This window comes from Procambarus clarkii, chromosome 8 (assembly GCF_040958095.1).
Source record: "Procambarus clarkii isolate CNS0578487 chromosome 8, FALCON_Pclarkii_2.0, whole genome shotgun sequence".
Lineage (NCBI taxonomy): Eukaryota > Metazoa > Arthropoda > Malacostraca > Decapoda > Cambaridae > Procambarus > Procambarus clarkii.
Window position 1 is genome coordinate 43,798,454 of NC_091157.1, and position 15,043 is coordinate 43,813,496.

Below are 15,043 nucleotides of genomic sequence, written 5' to 3' on the forward strand. Positions count from 1 at the left end.
AACAGTTATTATTTCCTCTTGTTCTATATAAATATTAGGATTTATTATTTATTTACTATTGAATGAGTTACACTGCTTCAGACTCGTGTAATAAAAGTCCAAAGTAAGTAAAGCCAGACTCGGTTCCTAGTCTGGCAATGTCCGAGATCTCATGACTAAATCCCATAAATTTACTGTAAATAAATATAATAAAGCTTTACTGATTATCAGGATTTTACTACATTTAGTAAAGAACACACCAGTCAACGTTTCTGGTAAAAAAAACAGTTGAATTGCCTCATTAATTATTGAACAAGGTTTCGGTGACTAATATAAACTAGCGAATTATCTTAATTTGTTGGTAAGAACAGGGGAGGACACGGGTGGTGTCGTGACAAGTATGCTTGGGGTCGTGGGGTCGTGGGGTCGTGGGCAGCAGGGATGGGTTGTAGCATGGGGTCATCAGTGACAGAGGATGGTCGCCACATAGGTCATACGACACATGTAGGGGTCATGACAGAAACAGGACTGAGACCACGATGGGGTCGGGCCATCGACCCCATCGTAAGGGGTCATAAGAGACTTTCATAAATCATAGAATCATAAGAGACTTTATGATTTATGACATCGATGGGGTCATGAGTCGGTGGGGACCAGAAAAACAAAATAATAATAATATTTATTCAGGTAAAAAGTACATACATTCGAAATGAGTTAGAGACAGAGTGTTGGATTTCTAGATAGACCTAGAACATACTAGGCCTAAAGTCACTATTACATCCTGTGTTTCAGGCAAGGAAAAGGCGTGACGGGGATTAGCGATGACGGGGTTCGGTAGAGACAGAGATCAGCTTAGGCAAGGGAGGGGCGCAGAAAATATCGGAAGGTGAAACGACTCCCTGGTAATCCCAGAGGAACCATTGAATACTTCGTCACTTTTAAAGCCGAGACACTCAGAGCAAAATGCAGATGTTCCATCACAATACTGACCACCTCAGACCATGGTGGACCCCTGACAGCTGAGTGGATGGCGCTTCGGATTCGTATTCATGAGATTCCGGGTTCGATCCCCGGTGGAGGCGGAAACAAATGGGCAGAGTTTTGTTTCACCCTGATGCGCCTGTTCACCTAGGACTAAATAGGTACCTGGGAGTTAGATAGCTGCTACGGGCTACTTCCTGGGGGTGTGTAACAAAAAGGAGGCCTGGTCGAGGACCGGGCCGAGAGGACGCTAAGCCCCGAAATCATCTCAAGATAACCTCAATATATATAAGAACTCTCTGTACCCAGGCAATGATAACTACACAGGACCCAATATATGCATACTTTACCGGACCCAAGAAGCAGATGACCTTGAACTCATGAAATAGATATTAGAGCTAACCCAATAAATTTACAGTTTATCCAATAAATAAATTGATCCAATAAACGGATCAACAGGACCCAGCTAGTGGATGCTAGACAAAGGAAAAATAGACAAAACTTCAAAAGTTCAAACGCTCAATGTTGAATTAAAAGTGAATAAAAGCTATCTATTTTGACTCAACGTTACCGACGTAGAATAAACGTTATCGTCTTTGAACCAAAGAACGTTAAACGAACGTTAAGAAAAGGTAAACACACAGCTGAACATCACATAGCTTAGGCAGGTTATTAATATGGATTATTAGGAAAATAATTGAATTATCAAAAAATTAATAACTTTATGAATAAGATTATGGCTATTATTGAACTCATTGTGAACCTCTTGAGTCCAAATGCGACAGATTTAGTGAGAGATAAAGGAGAAGCCGCAGAACAGGGACCAAACAAAGGAGAGAAAGAGATGAAAGGAAAATAAAAAGGAGATGGGTGCAAGGACCCGAAAAATGACTGGAAGCGTCAAGAGCCTGGAAGGGGAGCGAGAGCCCTGGAAAAGGGAGAGAGTCTTGAGGGGAAAGAAAGAGCCTAAAAGGGCAGCAAGAGTCTGGAAAGGGAGCGAAACCCTGGAAAGAGAAGGAGAATCTGGAAGGGAAAGAGAAGCTGGAGAAAGTGGAGCAAGAATCTTGTAGAGGAATCAGAGGTACAGAGGAAAATTTATGGCTTAGGAAATTCTAAGATGGTTAGAAATAAGGGATGTTTGAGGAGACACAGAGACCGTCTAAGACACAGATGCTGAAAAGAGAACCTCCACTTTTTACGTAATTAAGTTAGAGATACAATGGGGTAATACAGAACTCACATTTTAATATCTACAAGACAGTAAAATACCAAAAAATCTCTAACAGAGCTGCTTACACAACGGCGAATGATCATGATAAAAGGAAGGAAAAATTAAATAAATTACGAACTAAAAGATATTAGTTAGAGCAACCAAAAAATAAAATAAATCTTAGTTACAATTAATGTCGATATTCATGAACTGTAAACACAAAATGAATACGATCATCAGAGGCGATGAGTCACAATAACCTGGCTAAAGTATGTTGACCAGACCACACACTAGAAAGTGAAGGGACGACGACGTTTCGGCCCGTCCTGGACCATTCTCAAGTCGATTGTGTCAAGTCGGACCATCTCTCAATCGACTTGAGAATGGTCCAGAACGGACCGAAACGTCGTCGTCCCTTCACCTTCTAGTGTGTGGTCTCGTCAACGGTCATCAGAGAACTGGAGAAAGAGAAGAAATGACCCGATAGCTGAAATATATGACAAAATAGTGAAGAGATGAAGGAATTCGATGAAATAGTAGACACAATAAAAGCGACTCGTGCGAGGGAGACTAACACCATATGTTGCATATGTATCATAATGCACAAGTACACATAGTCAGAATACATGCGATGTGTGTGTCTCGGTATACATCAGTGTCACGTGTGTACAGTCCCAGAAGTGGTCATACACTTGCCTCTTTTTTGTTACACCCCCCCCCCCCCATGAAGCAGCCCGTAGCAGCTGTCTAACTCCCAGGTACCTATTTACTGCTAGATGAACAGGGGCCATCAGGGTGAAAGAATATCTTTGTTTCCACCTCCGCCGGGGTTCGAACCCGGAACCTTAGGACTACAAGTCCCGAGCGCTGTCCACTCAACCGTCATACATATTTCAAGTATTCTGAAACAAATCTCCCGTCCTCCATAAATATCTATATAATAGCTATACAGGTATTCACAATTTGATCTCCAGCTCAATTAATCACAAACAGAAGCTGTGTTTTTGTCTTCGATGTTTTCGTCGGTAATTTCTCTCCTAAGTTGTTTTTGTTTCAGATTTAGCTACTTAGAACGAAGTGTCCATGTAGCACGGGCTATGGCGAGCCCGTAAACACTCCTAAGACCAGTTGACACCTCAAATTACCGGCGCAGATCATTGGTGGTGACCCATACAACCACCAGAATTCTTACTCAGGATGTACACTCATGATTTGTACTCATGATGAGTCATGATACTCTGTACACGCCATGTATACTCACACTTATGTGTGAGTACACATCGAGGTAAGCGCACACAGAAAATCACAATAACGTGATGCATCAGTGAACAATGTCGTAGCTCGGTTGATTAAGGCAGCGTCTGGGATGATCTCGGACGTAGGTTCGAATCCTCGTCACGGCCCTTGTGGATTTGTTCTCCGAGAGGTAAGCGGGTTACTTAAAGACGCAGAAGGGTGTGGCCGGGCTCCACCAGAGCTGCTCTCTCCTGGTGAGGTCCGGTCTAGGATGAGGACTCCTTGTGGAACCTTTCTGGTCTCGTTGGTTCTCTTTGATGTCCTGAGTGACATCCCTTTTATAGCTGCTGAGCAACAGTTGCCCTAAATTTCCGCCCTTCGATTGGTTCCTGGGGAGAGGGGGAGGGGGAGGGGGAGCTAACATGGTTCTAATTTAAAGACAAGTGTCTTGAGAGTGCACTGTCTCATGATTTCACGCACACGCGCGCGCACACAGAAGAACTGAGAGGAATGAGCTACGAGGAAAGGCTAAAGGAGCTGAACCTCACGTCCCTGGAAAACAGAAGAGTAAGGGGAGACATGATAACCACCTACAAAATTCTCAGGGGAATTGACAGGGTGGACAAAGACAAACTCTTCAGCACGGGTGGAACACGAAGAAGTGGACACAGGTGGAAACTTCGTACTCAGATGAGCAACAGAGACGTTAGAAAGAATTTTTTCAGTGTGTGAGTAGTTAATAAATGGAATGCACTAGGAAGTGATGTGGTGGAGGCTGACACCATACACAGTTTCAAATGTAGATATGATAGAGCCCAGTAGGCTCAGGAATCTGTACACCAGTTGATTGACAGTTGAGAGGCGGGACCAAAGAGACAAAGCTCAACCCCCTCAAGCACAACTAGGTGAGTCCACGCACACAAGGACACACGCACACACACTAAAGGTACGTATAAAATTCTCAGGGGAATTGACAGAGTGGAAATAAATGAAATGTTCACACGGAATAGTAACAGAACGAGGGGACATGGGTGGAAGCTGGAAACTCAGATGAGTCACAGAGATGTTAGGAAGTTTTCTTTTAGCGTGAGAGTAGTGGAGAAATTGAATGCACTTAAAGAGCAGGTTGTGGAAGCAAACTTTATTCATAATTGTAAAACTAGATATGATAGGGAAATAGGACCGGAGTCATTGCTATAAACAACCGATGGCTAGAAAGGCGGGATCCAAGAGTTAATGCTCGATCCTACAGGCACAAATAGCTGAGCACAAATAGGTAAGTACACACACACACATTGCCGTAACAGGTGAACTGCCAAAAATTTGGAAGACGGCAAACGTAGTTCCAATATACAACAAGGGGGAATGACAGGAGGCACTGAACTACAGGCCAGTGTCCCTAACCTGCATACCATGCAAGTTAATGGAGAAGATTGTGAGAAAAAACTAGTGGAACATCTGGAGCGAAGGAACTTTGTGACACATCAACAACATGGTTTCAGGGATGGCAAGTCATGCCTCACAGGATTAATTGAATTCTTCGACCAGGCAACAAGAATCAGGCAAGAAAGAGAGGGGTGGGCAGACTGCATATTTTTGGATTGTTAGAAAGCCAATGGCACAGTACCACACCAGAGACTAGTGCGAAAGCTGGAGATGAAGGCAGGAGAGCCTCTCCACCCGTCTCCTGAAGCCCACATCAAAATAATAACATCTGCGGCATATGCGAGGCTGGCTAACATCAGAAATGCCATCAGGAACCTGTGCAAGGAATCATTCCGAACTTTGTATACCACATATGTAAGACCAATTCTGAAGTATGCGGCCCCAGCATGGAGCCCGTACCTTGTCAAGCACAAGACGAAGCTTGAAAAAGTTCAGAGGTATGCCACTAGACTAGTCCCAGAACTAAGAGGCATGAGTTAAGAGGACAGGCTACGTGAAATGCACCTCACGACACTGGAAGACAGAAGAGTAAGGGGAGACATGATCACTTCCTACAAAATTCTCCGGGGAATTGACAGGGTAGATAAAGATATACTGTTTAACACGGGTGGTACGCGAACAAGGGGACACAGGTGGAAACTGAGTACCCAAATGAGCCACAGGGACGTTAGAAAGAACTTTTTTTCAGTGTCAGAGTAGTTAGCTTTCAATTGTAGATATGATAGTCCAATAGGCTCAGGAATCTGTACACCAGTTGATTGACAGTTGAGAGGCGGGAGAAAAGAGCCAGAGCTCAACCCCTGCAAGCACAACTAGGTGAGTACACTAAGGGGTGCCCTGGTGGCTGAATGGACAGCGTTCGGGATTCGTAATCCTAGGGAATGGGGATCGATCTCCGGCGATGCCGTAAAACAAATGGACAGAGTTTCTTTCACCCTAATGCCCCGTTACCTAGCAGTAAATAGGTACCTGGGAGTTAAACAGCTGCTACGGGCTGTAGCAGAGGCTAATAGAGAAATATTGGTTGGTTAGAAAGGCGGGGTCCATGAGCTAATAGCTCGATCCTGAAGGCACAAATAGTAAAACACAGACACACACACAGACACACACACACACACACACACACACAGACACACACACACACAGACACACACACACACAGACACACACACACACACACACAAGTGATGTACACAAGTATTGAAACTGAGTAAAGAGGAGTGACAAAAAATAGGCTGGAAAGAGAAGGGTGGGCAAACTGCATTTCTTAAGACTGCCAGAGAGCCTTTGACACAGTACCCCATAAGAGGCTGTTACAAAAGTTTGAGCAACAGCTCAAACTGTTAAGGCAGGAATAACAGGTAAGGTGCTCCATTGAATAAGGGAATATCAGAGCAATAGAAAACAGTGAATTAATGTGAGGGAGGAGACCTCAGAGTGGCGATATGTCACCAGCGGAGTCCCACAGGTCTCTGTATTTGGACCCATCCTGTTTCTGATATATGTAAACGATCTTCCAGAGGGTATAGACTCATTCCTCTCAATGTTTTCTGATGATGCAAAAATTATGAGAAGAATCAAGACAGAGGAAGATACAGGCTACGAGACCAACTGGACAAACTAGAGGAATGATCTATAAAATGGCTACTATAGTTTAACTTATGTGTAAAATAATGAAATTAGGTGGAGGCAGCAGGGCGCAGAGGGCAAGGTACCATCTGGGAGGTGAAATCCTTCAAGAGTCAAGTAGAGAGAAAGATCTGAACCCGGATTCAGAAAGCAGTTACGCAAGCACTTAGGAACTTGTACATCTTCTCTCAGTCTTTGGCGGGTTTGTTTACAATTATTAAACAGTTAATGAGCTCCGAAGCATCAGGAGGCTGTTTATATCAATAACAACAGTTGTTTGAGATGTTTTCATGCTTGTAAACTGTTTAATAAATGTAACAAAAGCCGTCAAAGATTGAGGAAAGATGGACACGTTCGTAAGTACTTGATTCGTGAATCTGGCCCCTGGGGTTGATACCACACCGAACCCTCTTTCCTAAAGCCCACATCAAAAGGGACATCATTAGTGACTTAGGCTAGGTTGGCCAACATAAGAACTGCCTTTAGAAACTTGGGTAAAGAATCATTCAGAACACTTGTATACCACTTGTCCCGAGGTAGCTAATTCAACCAATCATCTCTCTCGTTGTATGGCGATTAGCCATCGTCACGGCGACCAGTGAGACCTATCTTTCCTCCCCTATTCCGAGGCACCATTTTGGTTGGGCTCTTTTTTTTCCCCCTACTTTACCTTGAGGTGTTTCCGGGGCTCAGCGTCCCCGCGGCCCGGTCGTCGACCAGGCCTCCCCTCCCCCCTGCCAACTCTTTAAAACTAAATACACCCCACAAAATATTGCTTCTCGCATTTTTCTTTATAAATTAAAACCTACTTTGGATCATTTTGTATCTCTTTACGTGGAAATAAATTACTCTTAGTGAGGATAATCTTGAGATGATTTCGGGGCTTAGCGTCCGCGCGGCCCGTTCCTCGACCAGGCCTCCTTTTGTTACACATCCCCCCAGGAAGCAGCCCGTAGCAGCTGTCTAACTCCCAGGTACCTATTTACTGCTAAATGAACAGGTGCATCAGGGTGAAAGAAACTCTGTCCATTTGTTTCCGCCATCACCGGGGATAGAACCCGGAACCTTAGGACTACGAACCCAAAGCGCTGTCCACTTAGCTATCAGGCTCCTATGGCCTTCCTTTTCAAAGAAGGATTGAAAGAAGGATGGAAGGGAAGAAGGAAGAAATTAAGGAAGGCAGGAAGAGGGGAAGTAAGAAAGGAAAGATGAAAGGAAGAAAAGGATGGTAAAAAGGAAAGAAGAAAAGCTGCAGATAAAGAAGGCAGGAAAGAAAGAAGGAAGAATGAAGGAAATAAGGGAGGAAGGAAGGAGATTAGGAGGAGGAGGGCGAGGCACACACTGGGGGTGATGAGAGAGGGGGGAGGGGGGGAGGGGGGAGTGGGGTTGAGGGGGGAGGGGGGGGTGCAGGTGTATTGGGGCTCCACCATCCATCTTGAGGTGACGCCTCCAATATCGCCAACCCCTCCAGGGACATCAGCTGACCACCACCACTGTCACCACCACTGTCACCACCACTGTCACCACCACTGTCACCACCACCACCACCACCACCACCACCACCACTACCACCACCACCCTAATTTTAAACAACTGTTATTTGTCACAAAACAATTAAATACAACATGGAGTTCTTTCATTTAGTATATTTCACTTGCTTGAAATAGCTGAAATATCCAAAGGGATAACGATGGTTTTTATTTTTAAGGAGAAAAACATGAATCCAGGACGACAGTACAGTGGTGGAGACAGGTACGTGAGGGGGGTAAGGAATGTGGTGGCCCTCGAGGGACTGGGCCATGTGTCCCCTTCCTCTGGGCCAAAACAAGGGACCTCCTTTCCCCCCTTCCAGTGTAACAGGGGGACCCCCCCTTCCTGGACCCTAACAGGGGACCCCCCTTTCCTGGACCCCCTAACAGGCAAGGCCGCCTCCCATATTTTGTTACCACCAACCTGAAAGCCTGTCAAGGAGGTGGGCTAGCAGCAGCCTCCTCCTTCAGCACTAAAGAGGAACGAAAGACGCACGAGAAGTGTTGGAATTCTAGACTGGATGGAGGTGTGGACAGGCTATAGCAGGTGTGGACCGGTAGGCAACCAGGTATGGGGACGAGCAGGCTAGCAGGTGTGGAACCGGTAGGCTACTTGGTATGGGGACGAGCATGCTAGCAGGTGTGGAACCGGTAGGCTACCAGGTATGGGGACGAGCAGGCTAGCAGGTGTGGAACCGGTAGGCTACCAGGTATGGGGACGAGCAGGCTAGCAGAGACTAGCAGATGTGTTCATTAGAAACCTTCCAGCAGCATCACCCTAAATCTTTACTACTCACGTGAACGTGTAAAATGTCTGCTTATTTAACAGGCTCAGAATAATATTGTTAAGCGTTATCGAAGCAGACGACTTAAAGACACGCGTGTCGTCGCCCGGGACTTGATATCGGGAACCATTCATTAGGAACGAGGCTCATTCAGCCAATCAGGAGAGTGAAGCATGCATAACCATGGGATAATTAGCTCCCGCTGGAGTGAGTGTTCCAGTGAATCTAATCGGTTGGAAGCACTTCATCTGTTTGTGAGTGTGTGTGTGTGGGTTTGTGTGTGTGTGTGTGGGGGGGGGGGTTTGCGGGTATATGTGTGTGTGCTCGCTTGTGTACGAGCGACAAACATGTTACAATAGTTAACAATACAAATATGGCCGGACACCATCGGGACTGGAGCTGGTCGCGTCTTGGAGCCCCTGCATTATGAGTGAATATCAGGTCTGGTCCAGCAGACAGGTCCTCCATACATGTCTCGTTACCTCTTTATGGAGTCCATTGCTGATTTGGAGCAGACGGAATGAGTGGGGACACGAGAGGTGTTTGTCAGGAGGCTCGGGACAGTGGCTGGGCACGTGTACATTACTCAGGAGGCTCAGGGCAGTGGGAGGGCACGTGTTCATTACTCAGGAGGCTCAGGGCAGTAGGAAGGCACGTGTACATTAGTCAGGAGGCTCGGGGCAGTGGCTGGGCACGTGTACATTAGTCAGGAGGCTCGGGGCAGTGGCTGGGCACATGTACATTACTCAGGAGGCTCAGGGCAGTAGGAAGGCACGTGTACATTACTCAGGAGGCTCAGGGCAGTGGCTGGGCACGTGTACATTACTCAGGAGGCTCAGGGCAGTAGGAAGGCACGTGTACATTAGTCAGGAGGCTCAGGGCAGTGGCTGGGCACGTGTACATTACTCAGGAGGCTCAGGGCAGTGGCTGGGCACGTGTACATTACTCAGGAGGCTCAGGGCAGTAGGAAGGCACGTGTACATTACTCAGGAGGCTCAGGGCAGTGGCTGGGCACGTGTACATTACTCAGGAGGCTCAGGGCAGTAGGAAGGCACGTGTACATTAGTCAGGAGGCTCAGGGCAGTGGCTGGGCACGTGTACATTACTCAGGAGGCTCAGGGCAGTGGCTGGGCACGTGTACATTACTCAGGAGGCTCAGGGCAGTAGGAAGGCACGTGTACATTACTCAGGAGGCTCAGGGCAGTAGGAAGGCACGTGTACATTAGTCAGGAGGCTCGGGGCAGTGGCTGGGCACGTGTACATTAGTCAGGAGGCTCAGGGCAGTGGCTGGGCACGTGTACATTACTCAGGAGGCTCAGGGCAGTAGGAAGGCACGTGTACATTAGTCAGGAGGCTCGGGGCAGTGGCTGGGCACGTGTACATTAGTCAGGAGGCTCAGGGCAGTAGGAAGGCACGTGTACATTACTCAGGAGGCTCAGGGCAGTGGCTGGGCACGTGTACATTACTCAGGAGGCTCAGGGCAGTGGCTGGGCACGTGTACATTACTCAGGAGGCTCAGGGCAGTGGCTGGGCACGTGTACATTACTCAGGAGGCTCAGGGCAGTAGGAAGGCACGTGTACATTACTCAGGAGGCTCAGGGCAGTAGGAAGGCACGTGTACATTACTCAGGAGGCTCAGGGCAGTAGGAAGGCACGTGTACATTACTCAGGAGGCTCAGGGCAGTGGCTGGGCACGTGTACATTACTCAGGAGGCTCAGGGCAGTAGGAAGGCACGTGTACATTACTCAGGAGGCTCAGGGCAGTAGGAAGGCACGTGTACATTACTCAGGAGGCTCAGGGCAGTGGCTGGGCACGTGTACATTACTCAGGAGGCTCAGGGCAGTGGCTGGGCACGTGTACATTACTCAGGAGGCTCAGGGCAGTAGGAAGGCACGTGTACATTAATCAGGAGGCTCGGGGCAATTCCTGGTAACTGTGTATGTAAAAAACCTAAATTATTCATTTGTGAGCCATTGAAAGAGGTTTTTAAAGACAGGCTGATCTCATCCACTCTGAACCCGGAGTTCAAGAGCCTCAACACACTAGAAATTGACTCGTTGCTAAAAGTCACTCTGAGCTCCCGTGTAACTCGGCCAATGTTGTGTGTTTATATCTGCGACTTCATTATGAATTTATTTTTTTCAGTTGACATCAACATGTGGAATTATTTGCACGTTTAAACTATTTTTAGTTCATTGTCTCCTGGCCAAAATTTGCAGCTTGTCAGGTGGTTACACAGAGTGATCCTGCCGGTGTTGTGAAGTTTACTGAGGACTCTCCACCACCACCGGTAAACTAGCAGGAGGTATACTCTCCCAGTACACTAGCAGGTAGAGGTATACTCTCCACCGGTAAACTAGCAGGTGGAGGTATACTCTCCACCAGTGAACTAGCAGGAGGTATACTCTCCACCAGTGAACTAGCAGGAGGTATACTCTCCACCGGTAAACTAGCAGGAGGTATACTCTCCACCGGTAAACTAGCAGGTGGAGGTATACTCTCCACCAGTGAACTAGCAGGAGGTATACTCTCCACCGGTGAACTAGCAGGAGGTATACTCTCCACCGGTAAACTAGCAGGTGGAGGTATACTCTCCACCAGTAAACTAGCAGGTGGAGGTATACTCTCCACCAGTAAACTAGCAGGTGGAGGTATACTCTCCACCAGTAAACTAGCAGGTGGAGGTATACTCTCCACCAGTAAACTAGCAGGTGGAGGTATACTCTCCACCGGTAAACTAGCAGGTGGAGGTATACTCTCCACCAGTAAACTAGCAGGTGGAGGTATACTCTCCACCAGTAAACTAGCAGGTGGAGGTATACTCTCCACCAGTAAACTAGCAGGTGGAGGTAAACTCTCCACCAGTAAACTAGCAGGTGGAGGTATACTCTCCACCAGTAAACTAGCAGGTGGAGGTATACTCTCCACCAGTAAACTAGCAGGTGGAGGTATACTCTCCACCAGTAAACTAGTAGGTGGAGGTATACTCTCCACTCGTAAACTAGTAGGAGGTATACTCTCCACCAGTAAACTAGCAGGAGGAGGTATACTCTCCACCAGTAAACTAGCAGGAGGTGGTATACTCTCCACCAGTAAACTAGCAGGAGGAGGTATACTCTCCACCAGTAAACTTGCAGGTGGAGGTATACTCTCCACCAGTAAACTTGCAGGTGGAGGTATACTCTCCACCAGTAAACTAGCAGGTGGAGGTATACTCTCCACCAGTAAACTAGCAGGTGGAGGTATACTCTCCACCAGTAAACTAGCAGGTGGAGGTATACTCTCCACCAGTAAACTAGCAGGTGGAGGTATACTCTCCACCAGTAAACTAGCAGGTGGAGGTATACTCTCCACCAGTAAACTAGCAGGTGGAGGTATACTCTCCACCAGTAAACTAGCAGGTGGAGGTATACTCTCCACCAGTAAACTAGCAGGTGGAGGTATACTCTCCACCGGTAAACAAGCAGGTGGAGGTATACTCTCTACCGGTAAACTAGCAGGTGGAGGTATACTCTCCACCGGTAAACTAGTAGGTGGAGGTATACTCTCCACCAGTAAACTAGCAGGTGGAGGTATACTCTTCACCAGTAATCTAGCAGGAGGCATACTCTCCCAGTAAAGTAGCAGGTGGAGGTATACTCTCCACCGGTAAACTAGCAGGAGGTATACTCTCCACCGGTAAACTAGCAGGAGGAGGTATACTCCACCGGTAAACTAGCAGGAGGAGGTATACTCTCCACCGGTAAACTGGTGGAGAGTATACATCCATCCGTCCCCCTTGTTGCTGCCGTCCATCCGTCTCCTTGTTGCTGCCGTCCGTCCGTCCCCTTGTTGCTGCCGTCCATCCGTCTGCTTGTTGCTGCCGTCCGTCCCCTTTGTGTACTGGGCTTCACGGGTCGCCCCTCGACATCGACGCCTCGTTGCTCCGTCCCACTGCTCATGTATTGTCGATTTCTGCAGATTTCTCCTCGAATGTCTGATACGTGAGCGAACATGGGGACGAGCTGGCAGAAGGAGTCGATAAGGTGAAGAGAAAGAATGGACACAAGAAGTGAAGATGGAGGAAATGTTTGATAAGAAATGGAAGAGATCACTTGGGTGAGTGATTTGTATGCACAAAGCGAAAATACACATCTCCCCTGCGTCACCTGTGTGTGTGTGTGTGTGTGTGTGTGTGTGTGTGTGTGTGTGTGTGTGTGTGTGTGTGTGTGTGTGCGTGTGCACTCAGCTATTTGTACTCGTCTATTTGTGCCTGCAGGATCGAGCATCGACTCTTGGATCTCGCCTTTCGAGCATCGGTTGTTTACAGCAATGACTCTGGTCCTATTTCCCTATCATACCTAGTTTTAAAATTATGAATAGAATTTACTTCCACAACCTGTTCCTTAAGTGCATTCCATTTTTCCACTACTTTCACGCTAAAAGAAAACTTCCTAATATATCTGTGACTCATCTGAGTTTCCAGCTTCCATCCATGTCCCCTCGTTCTGTTACTATTCCGTGTGAACATTTCGTCTATGTCCACTCTGTCAATCCCCCTGAGTATTTTATACGTTCCTATCATATCCCCCCCTCTCCCTTCTTTTTTTTTAGTGTCGTAAGGCTCAGTTCCTTCTGATGCCCTTCATCCCCCATCCCTCGTAAAGGTGGGACGAGCCTCTATGCAAACTTCTGAATCTTTTCCAGTTTCCTTATGTGTTTCTTCAGGTGGAGACGCCATGATGGCGCGGCATACTCTAAGACTGGTCTCACGTAGGTAGTGTAAACGCCCTAAATGCTTCCTTACTTAGGTTTCTGAATGATGTTCTAACTTTTGCCAGTGTAGAGTACGCTGCTGTCGTTATCCTATTTATATGTGCCTCAGGAGTTAGATTAGGTGTTACGTCAACGCCCAGGTTTCTGTCTCGAATCTTTCTCACAGGTAGACAGTTCCCCTTCATTGTGTACTGCCCTTTTGGTCGTCTGTCGCCTAATCCTATTTCCATAACTTTACATTTGCTCGTGTTGAACTCCAGTAGCCATTTCTCTGACCATCTCTGCCAACTGTCCAAGTTCTCTTGGAGGATCCTACAATCCTCGTCTGTCACAACTCTTCTCATTAATTTTGTGTCATCCGCGAACATTGACATATAGGATTTTACTCCTGTAAACATGTCATTAACATATATTAGAAATAGATTTGGTCCCAGCACCGAACCTTGAGGTACTCCACTCGTTACTGCTCGCCAGTCCAACTTCTCGCCCCTTACCATTACCCTCTGGCTCCTTCCTGTTAGGTAGTTCCTTTCCCATGCAAGGGTCTTTTCGCTTACTCCCGCCTGCATTTCAAGTTTGAATAGTAGTCTCATGTGCGGTACTGTATCAAAGGCTTTATGGCAGTCTAGAAATATGCAGTCTGCTCAACCTTCTTTATCCTGCCTTATCCTCGTTATTGTGTGTACTCACCTATTTGTACTCACCTATTTGTGCTTGCGGGGGTTGAGCTTTGGCTCTTTGGTCCCGACTCTCAACTGTCAATCAACTGGTGTACAGATGATTGACAATTGAGACAGTTATTGTGTGTGTGTGTGTGTGTGTGTGTGTGTGTGTGTGTGTGTGTGTGTGTGTGTGTGTGTGTGTGTGTGTACTTGTACTTGTACTTACCTGTTAGTGCTTGCGGGGGTTGAGCTCTGGCTCTTTGGTCCCGCCTCTCAACCGTCAATCAACTGGTGTACAGGTTCCTGAGCCTATTGGGCTCTATCATATCTACACTTGAAACTGTGCTCCACAGTCCCCCACTGTGCTCCCCCCCCCCCCCCACACACACGTGTGTGTGTGTGTGTGTGCGCGCGCGCGCGCGTTTGGAACAGCTAGTTCTACTGACCCTTTAGTGGTCAAGATTACGGCAGGAGTACTCGGGTGTCCGGCCCGTGCCCCGCCTCCCATCGCCTTGTCCGGGGGGTCAGGTACAATGGGCAGATAGTGATGAAAGCCGCCCATGGGCTGCCCCGTCGCCCTGGGGACCTCTGTGTCCACCTCCACCAGCCACTCCTGACATTTGCGCTAAAGTCAATAGAATATTAGTAACTGGGGCCGTTGTGGTAATAGTTATTAAAGTTCAATGTGACTCTGATATATTGTCTCTGGAACAGAATTTGATGTAATAAATCTATCCATTCCCAGAAGCCTCTATCACGGGCCAGAGCAAGACGATTATTAACGCTACACGTTTGTTAGCGAACTGGAATTGACTACAAGTTCGTGTGGT

The 15,043-nt window shown here is 47.2% G+C and overlaps 1 protein-coding gene across 1 annotated transcript; it reads right to left on the reverse strand.

The window, feature by feature from the left end:
* Nucleotides 1–11,091: 11,091 nt before the first annotated feature.
* Nucleotides 11,092–12,402, reverse strand: LOC138360812 (uncharacterized). Its single transcript, XM_069320346.1, has one exon. It carries the CDS (start codon nucleotides 12,400–12,402, stop codon nucleotides 11,092–11,094), a length of 1,311 nt encoding a protein of 436 aa, XP_069176447.1.
* Nucleotides 12,403–15,043: the final 2,641 nt, after the last annotated feature.